This window comes from Phragmites australis, chromosome 2, assembly GCF_958298935.1.
Source record: "Phragmites australis chromosome 2, lpPhrAust1.1, whole genome shotgun sequence".
In the NCBI taxonomy this organism is placed as follows: Eukaryota; Viridiplantae; Streptophyta; class Magnoliopsida; order Poales; family Poaceae; genus Phragmites; species Phragmites australis.
This window is the reverse complement of record NC_084922.1, coordinates 42,749,522-42,768,020: the sequence shown is the minus strand read 5'-3', so window position 1 is coordinate 42,768,020 and position 18,499 is coordinate 42,749,522. Positions and strand designations below refer to the sequence as shown.

Below are 18,499 nucleotides of genomic sequence, written 5' to 3'. Positions count from 1 at the left end.
AATGAAGCTAGTCTTGCCCTCGTTTTCCATGGCCATCCACACTTGGTGGTATCCCGAGTACGCATCCAGGAAACTCAATAACTCACAGCCGGCTGTGGAGTCCACTAGCTGGTCTATGCGAGTGAGCGGGTATGGGTCTCGAGGGCAAGCTTTGTTTAGCGCCATGAAGTCGATGCACATGCGCCATTTTCTGTTAGGTTTCTTGACCACGATGGGGTTTGATAGTGTAACACTCTGTGTTTAGCATATTGTATAATTACAGAATTAGCTCCAAATTAAAACTTTTTGAGGATAACTAAGTAAGCTAGTACATGTACAGGGATGTGTATGTATGCCAGTACATACACCTTCACACATGTTGGAGGTATGGAGTTGACTAGTTGTTCCAAAGTTTACCAGTGCAAATTTTAGTATGATCACTGCATTAGGTTGACTGTCATGCATTGTTGGATTTTTTTCTGATTCTTTGTGTGCAGGTTTGAATTGAATGTCTCTCAATTCAAACCTACTCTTAGACTCTGATCAGTTTAAATCAAATTATCTCCAAGCTCAGAGATCCAGATTAAATCAACTCCAAATAAATAGTTGAAGTTGATCTTAATCCAAGGTCAAGTTCCAAATTCAAATTTCCAAATTAAATTATTCCAAAGATATGTTTGATTCTCCTTCTCTTTTTCTCTCTTTCTTTTTCTCCTCCAAATTCTCGGTGGGCCGGTTTCCTTTTTTTTCCCCTCTCTTTTTATCCGGCCCAACTGCCAGCCCGTTCGGCCGCTTACTTCCCCGCGTGGGCCGCCATCGCCTTCCCGGCCCACTCGGCCGCACGCCAGCGCGCCAGGCGCGCCCGCGCGTGCGTTCGCTCCGGGCCGTCCACCGATGCCGCGTGTCACCCATCCACCCGCGCCACACCCTTCTTCCCTCTTCCCCCCTCCCTTCTCACCCCGCCAGCGCTGCAGGCCACGTCGCCGGCTGCCGCTCTTCGCGGGACAGCTCCGCCCCGAGCCCATGCCTCTCCCTTCTCTTCGCCCATGCCCCAGCCCCTGCCCTGGTGCCGCAGTACGCGTGCTTGCGGTAGCCTGCCGCGCGTCGGCCGGCCACAGGCCACCGCCGCTGCGTCGCACGCCTCGCTGCGCTCCACCTCGCCTCCGTCGACCCGCGGTGGACATCCGCGCCCGCTCGCGTGTCCGTCGCCCTCGTCTTAGTGCCGCCTCCCCTCCCAGCTATAAATAGCAGGCCGGCACTCCCTCCTTACCCATTTCACCACTTCCGCCACCGCCGCCCCGTTTCTCGCCTCACCATTGCTCGCCGTCGACCATACGCCACCACCGACGAGCTGCCGAGGAGGACCTTAAGCCGACGCTGCCCACGTGCCACCGTCCGTTGGCCCGAAAAGCTCGACGGGAGCTACCTTCGCGCGAAGCCCGAGCCGCCGTCATTCGTCGTCCCCACCGCCGACCACAGACGCCGCTTGCCGCCGTCCGACCTCATTGGTGAGCCCCCCTAGCCTCCCTAGAATCCCTAGGCTAGCTAAGTAGGCCACCCCATGCGCCAAATTGGCTGTTAGCTGTACGCCGATGCGTTTGTGGTTCGGCCACCGCGTCTGGTCGCCGCCGGCACGTGCCTGTGTCGTGTATGTGTTCACCGGCCATCGTGCCGAGTTCTTCGGGACCGTGAGCCCCGTTTTCTTGCAGGAAGAACGCCTCCCCGTGTAGGGGAGGTGCTGCCCATTTCTCTCCGCTCCTTGTTCCCCCTCCGGCGACGAACTGGCATCGTTTCTGCCACCGGCTGCCGTCGAGGTGCCCCCTGCCGAGTCCGCCAGTTCTCAAGGTTGGCCGGCGTGCCTTCGTCGTCGTGAAGCTTGGGCCGAAACACTTTTTCGGCGAGCTCTCTGGTGCGCACCGCCGCAAGATTGCTCACCGCCGGCCGAATTCCTCCCTCTCCGCCGTTCGCTCGTGTAAGCGCGCCCGCGCGCCCGCGCGCACGCCGAACCGACAACGGGCCGTGGCCTGGCTTGGCCAGACCGGCCTCGGCTCGGCCCAACGGCCGTCTCGGCCCGTGCACCGCTAGCTCGGCCCAAGCAGCCAACCGCCAGTGGGCCAGGCCTCAGCATGCCGGCCCAGCTCCTGTAGCCCATTCAGCAGCCAGCCCGAATACTGTGTGGGCTGCACTGTGTAGCCCACTACTGTAGACCCAAGCCCAGCCTGGCCCATTTAGGCCCGGACCCGGCCCACCTAAAGCCCAAGTGGGCCCATAACCCACCTGGTCCCTGTTCATATGGGCCCTTTCACTGTTCAGTGGGCCCCACCGGTGAATAGTGTCTTTTCATAATTTCCTAAATTAAATCTTCCAGGAGCCGTAACTTCTCCGTTCTGGCTCCGATTTCGGCGTTTCTTTCGCCGAAATTCCTTAAAAATCAAGATCTACTCATTGGCCAACTTGTGTTGTCTATTAGGGCTTGTTTGGCTTTTCAATTGGTGTTAATCGATTCTTCTTTAGATTAGCCGTATTGATCGTAATTGTGAATTACAGAGGAGCAAGAGCAGGAACAAGGACATTTGTTTTGCGAGATCTGTGCTGGGATTATTCGGGCTGAGGAGGATCCTGACTTTGACCAAAATCAAGAGGAGAACTCCGGAGAAGGCAAGTCCTATTTTCCTTGATCATATTGAACCTATGTTTTCCGATAATCTACATGCTCAACTAAAACTGGGAATACTACTGCATGTGCTATGTATTACGCTTTTGCAATTGTTGTAGTAGTTAATCCTATCAACACTTGTCATGCCATAACTAACTTTACCTAGAATACATATCACCCTAGGATTACCTATTGTTATTTATATTAACGATGGAAGACGTCTTGATATCTAGCATGCTTAGGATTGAATACGTCTCCTCACAGGCGTTGCTTTTAAAACTGCATCTCCTCGGGGATGATAAATTATCATTATCCAATGACAAGTCATATACCATGAATCCTTGATGGATATGAATTTCGTGATGGATATGAGATCCTTGTCGGTCTGTGGGATATGGTGGGTGGTGTGTAAAAATTAGTGAAAACTGTTTTGGCGGGGGCAGGTAGAGTAGTCCTCTGTGGGAAGGGATGCTCTTGGGGGCATGTGGTATTGTGGGAATACTCGTGCTGGGAGATGCCCACCCCGGCCGCTTAAGGACCGAGTCATTGCGGCCCGTCTAGCCTAGCCACTACGTACAACCATGCGTCCTGTATGGGCAGGACTTGACTTTCCTTTCACTGGACTGGGTCGGACATCATACCAGGAGGCTGAGAGCAACGAGCAGGCAAGTACTATCCTGTCCCGCGTGCTTGGAGGTTTCTAGTACCGGCCAAGGCTTAAAAAGGGATGCTGGCCTTCGGAAGCATGCAGCTCTGGTACTTGGGCGTGTCTCGTGGAAAAGCCCGGCAGGAAAGGTGTTATGGAGAGTCTCGGTATGATTCGCTCCCCTGCATGCAACAGTGGGAGGCTGAGCATATCGCGTGGGTAAAGTTGTACAACCTCTGCAGAGTGTAAAACTATTCGAATAGCCGTGTCCACGGTTATGGACATGCGAAAGCAGCAATCGCGTTGACTAGACTCAGGGTGCGTGTGTCTTGATGAGTGAGTGGGTGGACTAGATGTCCGTATGTTAATGTTCCTGGCTCGATCCGCCAGAAGCTGTGTGGTACTAGAGGTACACCAGTTGTGATAAAAGGGACTGCGGAGTGAGGTATAGCCCCTCCCAGGACCGAAAACTCCCAGATAAAACTTGTTACTGGTTTTGAACTATTAAAACGGTTTTAAAGTTAATCATTGATGATACAACTGAATACCTGCATAAATTGCTTTACGCTAAAACTATTCCGTAAAGCCTTATCCTTGAAATACTTCATTATGCATCTATCAAACCCTTGAAAGTAGTATAGGGCTTGCTGAGTACCTTTTGTACTCACTCTTGTTGTCATTCAGATGAAGAAGATAATGCCGACTTTGCCGGGGGCGAAGCCGGAGACGAAGAGTAGTCTAAGTGTCGTGTTCGCACCCTCACTGCTTGTGGCTTGGATCCTTTTCCGCTGTGCTTTTCATGAAGGCCGCTAGGCCATGTTTGTAAAAGACAATATGGGTTGTAACTTAAAGTACACTGTACGTTAATGTATTGTACGAAGTTTGACTGTGATACTACAACTGTTGTACTGTGCGTATCAGCTACGTAATCCAGGGACTGATACAGGAGGCACAGGAGATCCCGGCAACGCGGGTCTTACAGATAGCCACTCCGAGTGGATGACCTTCTGGATGACACTGACTTCCAACAGTTTCTAGACTTCCTCCTTCACGGCCTCCGCTCGCTCGGTGGATAGCTTGCGGAGCCCCTGGCGTATAGGCCGGGCCTGTGGGTTGACTTGAAGGGCATGCTCGATGATGTGGCAGTTGACTCCGGAGAGGTTATGTGGAGACCATGTGAAAACGTCAAAATTGGCCCTCAAGACGGTAGTGAGCTGGGCTTCCTGCTCTGGAGTGAGATCCACCTTGGGTTGAAAAGCCCAGTTGGGATTTCCCATACCTAACGGGACGTGCTTAATGTCTCTCTCCAGTTGTGGCTTCGAAGGACAACGATGCTCGAGGCACGCCGAAGAGGGGGTCTTTGAGGGGTCCTTCAGCTACACTATTTACATGGTGGCTGTTGAGTGAGGTAGGGTGCCCGTACTCGATGCGCCTAGCCAGGTTTTGATCACTATGGACGGACATCAGCCCCTGGGGTCCAGACATCTTATGCAGAGGTAATTGTGATGTGAGATCACTCCAAATTTGTTCAGGGTTCCCTGACCTAGGATGACATTGTATGCGTAGGGTACGCCCACAACATCGAAGGTGACCATCTCGCTTCGTATGGCGGAAGCTTCACCAAAGGTGACTGGAAGCTCTATCCGGCCCAAGGCATCAAGGGGGCCCATTGAACCCCTGAATGGGTCTTCGAGATAGAGTGAGCCGGCTCCACGAAATGCGGAGCTGGTCGAAGGCATGTATGAAGAGAATATCTATGGAACTTCCTCATCGACCAGCACCCTCCATACTTTGACTTCGATGATGTTGACCGTAATGACTAGAGCGTTAGTGTGAGGGAAGTTCACCCCTACCGTATTATCATAGGTGAAGGTCACAGGGGTTTCAACTTATCCAGGGACTTGGTGATAGATGCTGGTTGCGCTGACATGGTGGACCCCAGGCGTGTAGTCTTGTCGTTACCGCTTCGAGGAGTTGTCGGAGGCTCCTCCTCTTATGATGGCAAGGACCACCTGCCTGGCATGGTCCCACATGGCATGGTCCCCTTTGTCGACATGCTGCACCATTTGTGGTGGAGGCAGAGGCGGTAGAGCTAGCTGAGGAGGGTTCTGTAGGGCCAGGTGATACACTTGGCGTGCTGTTGCTGGCCTACGTCCTTTGGGTTACCCATCACCGGTTCTATCTCATGCTGTGTGTGCCACCTGTCTCTCGAGGTATTCCTCTCAGAACATCATGAGGGTCTAGCAATCTTCGATATTGTGGGCACGCCCAGTTCATGCAAAGTGCACCAGTATCCTTCTTTCGGCTGCCAGCTCGGGGCACGCTGCCATCCAAGGAAGGATCCTGAGTGTCCTCTGTTGTGCCCCAGGACGAGGTGGGTTCAGAGCCCCTCACGTATTGTCGATGTTGTGGATGCCGCACCGCTGTCCTTGCCGAGGTCGATGCGATTTGGAGCCCTCGGCATCCTTAGAGCTCCGTTTTGTCGACAGAGGTGATGGGGCATGTGAGGACCCTGCTTGCGAGGTTGGCTTTTTAGACTCGATGTAGGGGGTCATGGTAACATATATGACCCCTCGACAGTGCCACTCCTCCTCCGCACGTGCATACTCCTCGAACTTGCATATGAGGGCGCTCATCGAGCGTACTGGGCATCGATGCAGTCGATCGAAGAGGTGCCTGGAGGCTAAATCCTAGGTAGTAGCGTCGATGACCGATGACTCCGAAATGTCTTTTATTCGAAACTTGGTTTGGGCAATCCACTGAAAGTACTCCTGGAGGGTTTCTCTTGGCTGTTGCCCAACGACAAACATGCTCTCAGAGGTCACCGGCTTGACTAAGGTGCCCTAGAATTTATTGCAGTAGGAGTCTCATAGCTGGGCCCAAGCATAAATGGTCCCAGACTCCAGCGTCCAAAACCACCGAAGGGCTACCCCCTCCAAAGAGAGAGGGAAGCACTTGGCCATGGTGGCGTATTCGCCTCCACTGGCCTCGATGGCGAGGGTGTATGTGCAAATGAACTCAACCGAGTTCAAATCACCTTTAGATTTAGGCAGTTTTGGGGTCTGGAACCCCTCCGGGAAGGACACGACTTGCAGGTCCTCCTAAAGGGGAGGGCTGAGGTCTATGAGCGAAGCTCGCGCTGACTGTTCTGAGGCTCGGCTACCTGTAGATTGACCATTGGCGGTGCATGGGGACAATGAGTCGCGATGTTGAAGCCCTCGCTAACCTCCAAAGCCTGTGCCAGCATAGTGTTGGCCGTCATAGAAGCACCAACGGTCAGGTCTGCATGTTGCTGTGCGGCCCGTAGGGCTGCCTACTGTTCCTCTAGCTGAGCCTGAAGGGCTGCTATGTGTGCTGCTGGTTGGCCATGCCGGCATGTACAGCTGTGGCCTCAACCGCGACCCCTTAGGGGAAGGTGAGGTCCTCACTGCGCTGCTATGGAACAGCCTCCGAAATGGTGGGCCTCCTAGCATCAATCACTCCATGGGTCATGGCTAGATCGGCGGTGGTCATGGGGTCCTCATTCCGCCCGGTTGGAGGGCTGATGTCGGTGTAGCGTGTGTTTGGTCGCGGTTGCCGTGTGGACCTCCGCACAAGCGTGGCAGCAGTGCCAGCCGCTTGGGCCAACGCCGTGGTGGTCTTCTTCTTTAGTGGCATCCTACCTCTCCTAGTGCTTCAACACGTATTCTGTCCCTATGGACGGCACCAACTATTGGTTGAAGAAAATATGTCTTCCGTAAACAAAAGTGCGGCGAGAGACAACTCATAGGAGTGACTTAAGCTTGGAGGAGAAGTGGAGAGAAAAGGAATACGAAGGTGTGTTTCAATGAATTAAACTCTCTTTGTCCACCGTGTGCCCTCGGTCTGTATTTATAGTGCCTTACAGAGGGTAAGTGTCCATGCATACTTCTACAGGGGCAGAGATACGAGTTGTTACTAGACAACTGGGACTTAGGGCCAACCAGGTAATACATGGCTCAGGCCTAGGTAAATCTGAATCTACCCTGATGACATCATCTGACCGTGACATTACAGTGGTAGCAAGTGGCACTAGTTGAGTGGCCGCAGCTGGTTGTCTATTGCGGTGCTGCTCTGCCTAGGGTGTTAGGTCAGTCGCCGAATAGACCGGTATTAAATGTAGGTCATCTCATGGCATGCAGAGGGCAGCTGATGGGTCTCCCTCTGGTTGATCTTTCTGAAGGACCGATGGCTCCCCCAAAGGCTCTAGGGTTTGTGGCCTCTGTGGATCCGCAGGCTCTAGAGCTGAGGATCCAAATTGACTTCGAAGCCTGTCGACTCTGAAAGGATCCTGAGCCTAGTGGCTCATGGATCTAGGCTGGTAGAGCTAGGGGCATCAGAAATCCTTGATGGTGACCCCAACAACATTTGGCTGTTCACATTCTATGACAACTTATATTTAGTGATATGAAAATCCGCTACCCTCTAATTTTCCCCTCTAATTTTAATCGCAAAACTATTGGTATATTAATGATGGCGCATATGTGCTTATTACGTACGTCATGTCCTCATTTACGGCACATGCCATACATAAGAGATGGATGTTACAAATAATATTCAAGTAAGGCAGGCAATACAACTATACTCCTTTGTATCTTATCTGGTTCAAAGATAGATTGAGACCTAAATCAGATGTTTATATGATCGATTTATGTAGAATGTTATATCCTAAAATGTGTTGTTTTTGCAAACTTCTAGTAAATCGTTAGATGCTTAACTGTTAATCTTTTGGGGAAGTTAGGCCATGCATTTGAGCTTGTTCTCGTATAACACAAACGACTCTTAATTATCATTTATAACTCCTAAAATTTAATTTGTGATGAATCATATATAGATTTTGTATATATATATGCGTGTGTGTTAATTTGATGTGTTCATATGTATATGTTTAAGACTTTTGATAATAGATATTGATTTAAGGATAAAAATATATGAACAAACGTGGTGAATGGAGCAATTTGACTACAATAGGATATTTAAAATTTCTCCAATGAACAGAAAAAACAGTACCTTGGGGTCTCAAATTGAACAACAATTGACAAGTAAATTACCTAGGGTACTCAGCGTCCTTAATGTTCTTTTGGCCATACTTTCGCCATAAGTGACCATCAAAATGAGGTGTTAATGTATGTTTGACCCATGACGGTCTATCCTTCCTGCAACAATATTCAAGAAGTATTCAGGTAAAGTTGGATAAGCATGGCAAATTTATATTAAGCTTGTAAATTCATTGGCATATTTATAGGAGGTATCGGAGCATGAGCAGCAAAATAGAAATGAAAATTAACACATATAAAGGGCTAAGTAGGCAGAAAAATAAAATATCCGTGTGTTTAGATGACGATATATAGACAGTATATATGGGAATGTTGATAGAGAGTTCACATTTAAGACTCGATGGAAGATTTCTACGATGTTAGATTTCACGCCTATTTTCCGCAAAAAATAAATAAATCGTAGAGTGGATATTTTGTAGGTGTTATAACTAATCACATCTTTTAATTCGAGCACCCATATAAAAAAAAATTATGTTCCATAGTAGCCCATACTATTGTGTTAACACTTAACACTACATGTCTGAACCACTCCATAGCCGTTGAGACTTGAGAATGCATATAGATATGAAGTTGCACATTGTTCACGCATTGTCAATATATATCCTGATAAATTTATTACCTAGATCCACTATTTTTAGTTGTCAGTTCAATCATCGATACGATCTCTACTATGTGAACACATTTAATCAGAAGTAACTTTGATGTCAAATCTAGTAAACATGCACAAATTAAGCTAAAACACTTCTGTGTATGCCCAACGATCAGAATTAGGAATGACATGAAGGTATAGTACTTACGAGCAGTTAATGTGCGTATGCTAATTATTGGTGGAAGAAAAAATCTTCCATGAATAGAATGCGACAATAACTAACCTACTAGAGTGGCTCAAGTTTGAAGAAAAAGTGAAGAGGAAGAGAAGGTTTAGAGTGATGAAAAATCCCTCTCCTCCTTGGCGCGGTGGCCATAGATTCGCATTTATATTATCATTTAGGGTGTAAGTGTATAAATATACCTCTACACAAGGTTGATAGAGATACATCGTCACTATACAACCGGGCCCTATGGCTAGTCTGGTAAAATATTATCTAAGCCTAGGTCAATTTTCAACTACTATAATGATATCACCTAACTGTGATAGGCAAGTGGCCACAGTGCTTGGCCGGTCATCAGCTACAGTGTCGGTCTCGTCCCGTCTGTAGGGTCAGCCTCCAACTACTCCAGCATTAAATGCCCTGTCACACCCAGTTTTAATAGACAAAACCAAATATGGCTTATATGTATGTAGGAAGTTTAACACATATAAGGACATCACATGTGAAATAACAATAGCAATACTTTAACTTACAACCGTTTAACTCTTAAAAAAAACTTCACCTAAACAACTCTATTAACCTAACGACTGAACTAAACGACAACAAAAGAACGAAAGCATTGACGACCAAGTAACTCCACAGGCGCCAACCGGAAAACACGCTCCTATTACACCAGGTTATCGTCTTAAAAGTTCTTCATTGAGCAGCATATGTATTGCGATAGATAGCAAGAATGAGTACATAGAGTACTCAGCAAGTGTGGAAAAATATTGATATATAGGTTTACAACAAGAATAGGCTAACATATGGTATATTTGAATAAATTCGAGTAAAATAATAATAATATAATTCAAAAGTATTAAGCAGTTATTAAGTGAATGTAACATAATAACCCAACAACTAGGCATCACCCAAAGCTGATCACCTTGCAAACCATAACCATCCAACCATCACCAATATCACCAACCTATAGCCAAACCATTACTATGACCAACTAATTATGTGAGGATCAAGTCTCCTGTAACCACGAGCACGACTATTATAATAATTTTTATACTCTGCAGAGGTTGTTCAATATTTAGCCATGAGTCATGATATCCATGTAACCGTATTTGCAAGACACTTAACACATGTCAATGGTGTGCCGCTGGGAGGGGAAAAGAAAGAAATTAGATGTTACGCCATCCTAACCAAAGAAAGAAAGCAGATGTTACGATCATCCTAACCATAGAAAACCTACCTGCTTGGAACGTATCCACAAGCCTACCGCACTTACCATCATCATCCTACCATTCTTTGCCCAAGTCTTAGGGTTCCATGTTACTATATCAAATTCACCATGATGATTGCATATATCCAGTAATCATGTATATGACACTACCCAATATCCCGATAGCATGGCTAATCAATTCTACCCAACAGACTCATGTTAACCACCTCTTATGATTCAAGAAATGTAAAGGAAGAACTAGGTAAACCCTAACATAGGTGACTACCCATCAAGTTGGTAGATATTGCATGCAATTTTGTAAAACAAAATATTTAAAAATATATGTTCAAGATAATCAAGGACACTCAACTTCTTCTTGCTACTGCTCAGTGAACTCTAGCTCCTGGTCTTGACGTTCCTCAAACTGATCCGGGGCGTTGACGTCTAATCGTACAATTACCAGCAAAACTCACTAAGAACAAAGCACAAAATAAAAGAACAACACAACAAAATCTATCTAGAAAGATAGAAGTCTGAAAAACAAATCTAACGACACAAAAATCGTTGAAAAAGGAGTTAATACAAAAAAGTTATAAGACTTTTTACTAAACATGATCTTTTCTACAAAAACTACATTAATTATTAGGATTATCAGAATTATTTTGATACCAGAAATCCTATTTAACTACGCAAGCGCTAACTGGGCTAACACGTCAGTGCTATTGCTGATGTGGTGCTGAGGTGGTTGACACATGGCATGCTGATGAGGCAAAGCTGCTGACTGGGATTAAGGGCGACATGTGGTGACTTCTTACTAACCAGCAAAGGGGTATCTGCTTGATCTAATCATAGCCACATGATCTTAAACAAACGACTGAGGGAGGTTGGGCGGCTGGAGGGGATCGTGACGGCGACGACTGAGCGAGACACGGAGACGCACATGCCGGAGATTTGTTGGAACCTCTTCGCCGGCCACGAGACACGATGGCGAGCGTGTGTCACAGAGAGAAGGACACAGGGAGCTCAATTGAGGGCTTACCACAGTTGGCGAGGCTTGGAAGGGGGTCAACGATGAATGGGTCAGTGAAGGACTCGGGAGCTCGACGAGGAAGGGTCTCCGGTTGTCGGGAACCAAGGCGACGTCAGGATGAGCTTTGGCGGTCGAAGGCGGAGCTCAGGGATGGCTCGTGCGGGGAAAAGTGGCACTGGAGCGGATCGGCAGCGTGCTAGACCGAGGGCAGTGGAGCTCGGAACTCGATGAGTTGGCTTGGGTTTCAACGATTTTGGGACGAGATGAGATCAGGTAGGGGGCGGGGACCTATATAGGCGGGTCAAGAAGCTTCGGGGCACGCTAGGACTCTAGGGTAGCGATGGGAGTTCATCTCGAACACGGTGGGGGTGGCGGCGGCCGACTCGGAGATGAAGGGCATGGATGCGGGGGAGAAAGTGGAAACGGCTGAGGCGCGTTTGGCAGGCGGCTGAGCGGGCTAGCGCAGAGGCGAGCTGGGCGGGAGAGTGGGCTGGCTCGGGCGTGGCCTAGGCAACAAGGGAAAGGGAGGAGGGGAGGAAAGACAAGGCAGGCTAGGTCGGCCGGCGAGTTGGGCCGGAGAGAGAGGGGGGAGGGAGGGAGAGGGAGTTGGTCCAGGTTAGGTTTAGGTTTTGTGTTTTTCCTTTTATATTTATAATCCTTTTCTATTCTACTTCTATTTTCCTTTTCTATTGCTATTCTAGAGCAAACAATGCTAAATAAAAGCCAAAAAAACCAAAAAAAAAACCTACATGCCTATTTCCAGTATGAATGCATTCAAGCAAATATAACCTATGTAAAATTGGATTTATTTTTAGAAAATAGGTTTTATCCTATTCTATTTTATTCAAACCCTAATTAAGTTCTAGAAAATTTTAAGAAATTGCAAAAGTTGAAAACATGGGTGTTACACGTAGGTAGTTGGTGGGCAGGTAGTTGGTAGCCAGTGGGACCCCCTTCCCGTTGGCCCTACAGAGGGGCCGTTCGCTCCCCCAAGGATCCATGGTCAGCAGCCTCCGGAGGTCCGTAGGCTCCGAAGGCTTAGATCTTCGTGGCGACTTGGAGCTCGAGGGTCTCCAAAGGGGTTCCATAGGTCATAACGGTCCGGCTGCCAGGTCGGTAACTGTCTCCTAGACCCAAGGTCGGTAACGGTCTTTGAGAGGGGGCACTCCGGGCTCTGAGCCTAGAGGCCTTCAGACTTAGACTAGCCGAGCCAAGGGTGTCGGGGGGCATTTGATGGCGACCTCCAACACTAATTAACTGTGTCAACGTTTGTAGATATGATGTTCCATTCTGAGTTACATCATCACCATATCAAGTCTCTTATGAATGCTGGACCGAAATGATACCAATTACAAGAGAACCCAGGTCATAGAAGCTCAGAAGCCTCAAATGCCTGCTAGCTCTATTTGTTAGCTACAAACAATTAATCAGTATATATGCTAGTGTCTCGTGGATGTGCTCATGAAGCTAATAACAAGCTCTCAAAAGGATGGCAATAATACATTTGGACTGTAGGGTATACACGCTATGATCGGCTACGCTTCCCAGAAAGATGTGGTAAGTTCATATTGGGTCGAGCGATTAAGGACAAAATGAATCCTCAAAATTAGAAGTTAACCGATATGGAGTATTAATTTACGTAGAAACATGTTATTAGGGATCAGTGCACAGGAAGGGTAAAGGGATAATCGTAATACCAAAAAGGAATTGATGTTTCTTAAAAAAAAACGAAGAAGAGGCATTGACGTGGATGGACAGGAATTAAAGAGATGTGCTAATTAATCTATCAGGATATATAAAAGTTTAAAATTGACTGAATGAAAATCATCTCAGAAATGACTGACATGAGAACCACACTTAACCAAGGAAATACATATATATCGTCAAAGTATAAAAAGTGGAAATTGTCTGAAAGCTTTGAGTTGCATGAACAATGCACTGACGACCACATGCATATGATCGAGTTCCATTGTCGTTTCAGATTTGGAAAAAGAGCTAATAATATACATATGCTGTAAGACTCCGATCTCTGGTTTACATATGCCTCATATATTAGTCCTTGAATTTTAAGTTAGCTTGATTATTTAAGTAAAAAAAAATAACAAGAGTGATTTTTGACTAATTTCTAAATACTAAAACGCAGGGTCTTATAAATCTATCTCACTTAAAAAGAATCTCGTCCCCGAGATTCGAATGGTTCGAGAAGGATAAGAAAAACTATCTTCCATCAAATATTTTCCTTGATCAAATGTTACTTTAACCATCGTGTGAAAACTTTATGATACTTGTCCAACGTAATTGTTGTCCTTTTTAGCTAGACGAGTTGCCATATCCAAAATCTCACTAAACCTTTTTTGAATTTAGAGTTTCGCTTGAGGGTTAGTAATTTTCACTAGGACTTGTCCTCCTGGGATACCGTAACGCTTCCTTGACTGATCTTTCTGCTAGAGAATGTAATCCGTAGATAGCAACTCTTTATGTGGTAAGTTCCTTGTAGGATCCGAATATCCGATTTCTCCGGACCTCAAGTGTATGTGCACTTGAGAGGAATCTTCAGGTGCCTTTATTCTCTGACATCAAAATGGGGTTCTTTCCTTTAGGTGTTCTTATAGCTTTTCTGATAAAATTAACCACTTTAGGATTCTCTTCGATCTTAGTCATTAGTCCTTCTGTATGGGTATACATCTAAAACTTTGATGTAATGTATCTTAAAGACTAGGTTCCTCACTTGTCCAAGGTACTTCTTGAGTTATCCATTTCCACTTAATTTCTTGAAATTATCTCATGTATTTCACTGCTAGAGCACTAAAGATCGTCTTGCGGCTTATGATTATGCTTGAATGTTCCATTTATCCCAAATCTTCTCACAATATATTCTCGAAGTCAATTTTGGGCTACCCAACTTAAGGGTGGTTCTGACTACGGATGTTTCATAGAGTATGTGACACCCTAGTCATTTGTCCATTCATGGATTACCATTTTGTCCTCTGTTGAGATTCTATTTTCTGTTGCAGTTCTCTCACTAATATGATGTTGTTTCAAAACATACTTTAAACATTTGAATCATTAACGGTGTCTATCATTTGCCATGAGTACCTGGGTGTCCTAGGTAGTCTGATCCTCATGCTTAACCTTGTCGTAGGATTTGTCCATTAAAACTTTCTTTATGATATTACATAGGTAGATCATTTGCTGTCATCTGATAGGATATTCTACTCGTTCATCCAGGAGTACTTCCGGTTACAGTCATTTCCATACTATAGATACATTCTTTCGGGAGTAATTTCGTAAACTTCTGTGAGTTCGGGCTTTAGGTCATTGATATCAAGATTTTTCTTCAATCTTTCATGGGCTTACTGGAGTAAACTTCCAAATTTCCTAGGTTGCATTGCCTTATTGACAATTAATCACTTAATTCCAACATTATAACTTGTCATTTCTTTCACAGGGCTATAGAGTTTGCTAGAAACTCTACCTCACTTAAGGTAGATCGAACATAAGAGTGTCCAAAAGATGTCTAATACTTATTCTAAGTGCACGGATTGCAAACAGATTTTCTATGATAGGAGATACTCTCTGAATGGTGAACAAAAGTACAATTCCAAGGTAAAACCAAACAACGACTTGAGTTGCACTAACTGAAGTATCTATTGGGATTGATATATATTTATTCCTGGGTTTCTGGTTATGGGTATACTTTCCAAGGGCGTACATGATCTTCCATAGCCGTTGCGGTTATTGATGGTGATACTTTGAGGATGTAAGCTAATGCAAGAGTCGGTTACTTCTAGGGACAATTCCTTGTGATGTCCTAGATCCTTGCAAATATATCAAAGCTTTTGTGTGCTTCGAGTGTTGCACTGGGTCGCTGCTGGACAACTTGCTATCAATTGCTCGGGCTGCCTACACCTGTAGCAGATTTGGCTAAGGTTTGACATCTTCAGAGTTCCTTCTTGCTATAGGTTTCCACTATCTTGGTTGCAGGGAATTGGATTTGCTTGGTTAGAGGTGGATACTGTGCTTTATACTACATAATATGTTGGCTTTCTGTCTTTCGGCTTGAATTATGCATAGCCTCTAACAAAAAAAGTCTTCGGCACTAAGTTCTCTCTTTTTCTTAGTTCTATGGTCTTGGCTAGAATTTCCTAGAAGCAGAACTTGACTGATGCTACTGAGTCCTTGAGCAATAGTTTGCATCAGTTGGATCTGATTAGCCATCATTGTGCGAATATCACTAGCAATGGATGCCAATGTCATGTGCTGTTCATTCTTATTGTCCTGATTTTCTTGTTCCTTAGTCAGTCCCTATTCGTCATGGACTTCCTATATCTCCGGATTGCTCTCATTGCCTCGAGCGTCTCCTTTAGTTGGTTTGAAATTGTCGATTGTCTGATTGATGTTATTTTTACAGACTTTGTTGATGGGCTACTTCCAGCTTTCAGTCATGTAGCTTGGGTTTTAAGCTCTAGGTGTTGATCATCTTCGCTTGATTTTTTTTATGACATTTCCGGCAGCATCCGATTCTTTGGGGATTGGGTAGAAAGCATATGATGAGTTAATATTCAATTTGGGTAGATGTGTAATAAGACCACACAACCGAGAAATATGCAACGAACAACCAACAAGAGCCATCACTACAACACAAACAATCACGATAAATTTTCCGTTGCTACATTATGATAGAGAATAGGGTTAGGATTCATGCTTGACACAACTCCTTGTGCAAGCTCAATCTTATTGGGATTCCCCACGTTCAAGTTTTGAGAAGAGGTGGATAGGGAGGAATCCAACAAGTTTTGCAATAGAGTGACAAGGTAACGTAAGAGCAATAAGATGTAGATAGGGTAAGGAAGAGTTTTTCAATAAATAATTTGTAATAAAACTAAAGTATAAATAATGTCCATACTAAGGTTATGACTTACAGCCAAGTACAACTCTGATTCCACTCTATAAGACTACGATCTTAGGTTTTCTTGTACCTCTTGTACCAGTCTCTAAATTTTAAGTTAGCTCAATTATTTAAAAAAAATTAAATACGAGTGGATTTTGGCTATTTTCTAAGTGCTAAAACGCAGGGTGTTACATATGCTTGAGTCATAAAATAGTAATTGTGAAATTTTGCTTAAAGAAAAGGAAACAGTAAAGGATACTGATGAAATATCTCAAAGAAGGGGTCATTATGTGTGTATTCCTTTTTTATACAGGCATGCTTAAAATATGCGGAAGAACACAATTTAGTAGTTCTAGTGGTAATCTAGGGCTCTCGAGCAAATGAGCCCTCCACTATGGGAAAGTTATATATAAGAAAAGGTTGCATTGGTTCCGATGTCTCGCAAATTAATGGCCTTTGCTGAGTGATGGATAACATGCTTCTTCTAGGGGGGAAACATGAAGAATTCCCAGAAATGGCTTACACATGATGATTACAATAAAATTTCCTAAAAAGTTCGTGGTTTTATTTTTTCCGTAGCAAAAACTTACTTTGGGCAATTATACCATGCATTTCAACTTCTCCCCGGTCCATGAAATATAGCTCGACTCAGGAATATTGGGACTAGTCTGACAGGAGGAAATAAGAAAGAAACAAATCTGATTATATGCATCAGTTTTATTGACCTTCACTTTTAAATATCGGTATCCGGCGCTATTTTTAGCAGTGGACCATTAAGTCCAAGTTATAACATTGTATAATGTCCTCCAACTCCATCTTGAACCTATTATCATGACAATCTGACCATATATGCTTATTGATTCCTTTTTCTTAATTTGCCAAATGTTCCCCCATATCGACCCAAGGCACAGAAATAACTCTAGTTCCCTTCGCATGCATTTTGACAGATTGTGTAGTACACACGAACAAGAAACAGCTAAAACTGTGCAAGACAGAGAACGCAAATCAAGCAGCAGGCAAGTTCAGGATCTGGATCAAAATTAGCTCATACAAAGGAGACAAAAAAGTAGACGAACGAACGAACGATATCAAGCAGCAAGCAAGGAGGCAACAATCAACGCAACACACACACAGCTAGATCGGCGTGATGTTCGTAACAAAGAGTACTAGAGAAGATAGTGCCGATCGGTATATGTACGTACCTTCTCTTCCGGCCATCGCCTGGCAGCGAGGAGTCAGGCGGGGAGAGGCCAAAGACGCCTCCGGGAGGGCTGTAGGACGCTGAGGCGGATCCCATGGCTTCTTGGCCGCTGGGCTGCTCGAAGTCAAAGGACTTCTCTCTCTTCAGGCGCGGCGACGCCATTCTTTCTTCTTGGCTACCTACCTAGCTTGCTGCTCAGCAAATGGCAGCAGGTGTGTGGGAACTGGAGGAAGTTGATTGGCAGACACCTATGTCGCTTTCATGGCCACCGGCTAGCCCAGGGCTTTATTTTGACGAGCTCAACAGCGAGCAGCACAAACGCGCGCGGTCAATACTTATGGTTCGTTTGTAGTCTAGTCAAGAAGAGTTTTTGGGTCATATGATAAGTTTAATGTTTTCAGATATTATATTCGAGGGGATGAATCTGGAGCAAATTTATCAATCATGTGCCTAATACATGACCTCGAGATGGGAATTATAGTTTCCTTAATTTTGGGGCTTCTTGCCAGTTCATTTTCTCTATTTCATAATCTTTTAGGAGGATTTTTTTAGTACTATGATTGCCATGTACTCCAATTAGCTTTGAGGCCATGGGCTAGCGTCTTACGTAGGCACCCGGCTGGGTGCAGAGCGTGCATGTTTATCTATAGCCAAATTGCAGCGAAGACAGTACACAAACAGTGGGTGCCAGCGGATTAGATGTATTGCCAAGTGGGATTACAATAACGGTGACCATTGTTAATCAGGACAGTGGAGGCTACCAATCCCGAGCCACTCCCACGTTGCGGTGTGGTTTTTACAACATTTTGCTATTCGCAGCGAACTGATAAAGATAACTGGTTGGTTTATCAGAGAGAAGTGCCAAAAATGCTGTGATCTGATCTGAAGGACTTTATGCGCAGAGAGTGAACATGATGTATAAATGATTCTTGTCTGACAGTTCAATGTGATTTTTCAAAGATTTATAGAGATCAGTGAGCCTCTCAGCTATCCCGCTCA

General features: G+C 45.4%; 1 protein-coding gene across 1 annotated transcript in view; it reads right to left on the bottom strand.

Annotated features, from left to right (window-relative positions):
- Positions 1-17,787, bottom strand: part of LOC133910137 (probable WRKY transcription factor 4) — a 28,798-nt gene extending 11,011 nt beyond the window's left edge. The window contains exons 1-2 of the mRNA XM_062352652.1: positions 17,502-17,787; positions 8,351-8,455 (exon numbers count right to left, since the gene is read on the bottom strand). Of these exons, the coding sequence (XP_062208636.1) occupies positions 8,351-8,455; positions 17,502-17,662 (266 nt within the window). The 5' untranslated portion in view covers positions 17,663-17,787. The remainder of the gene's footprint in view (positions 1-8,350; positions 8,456-17,501) is intronic.
- Positions 17,788-18,499: the final 712 nt, after the last annotated feature.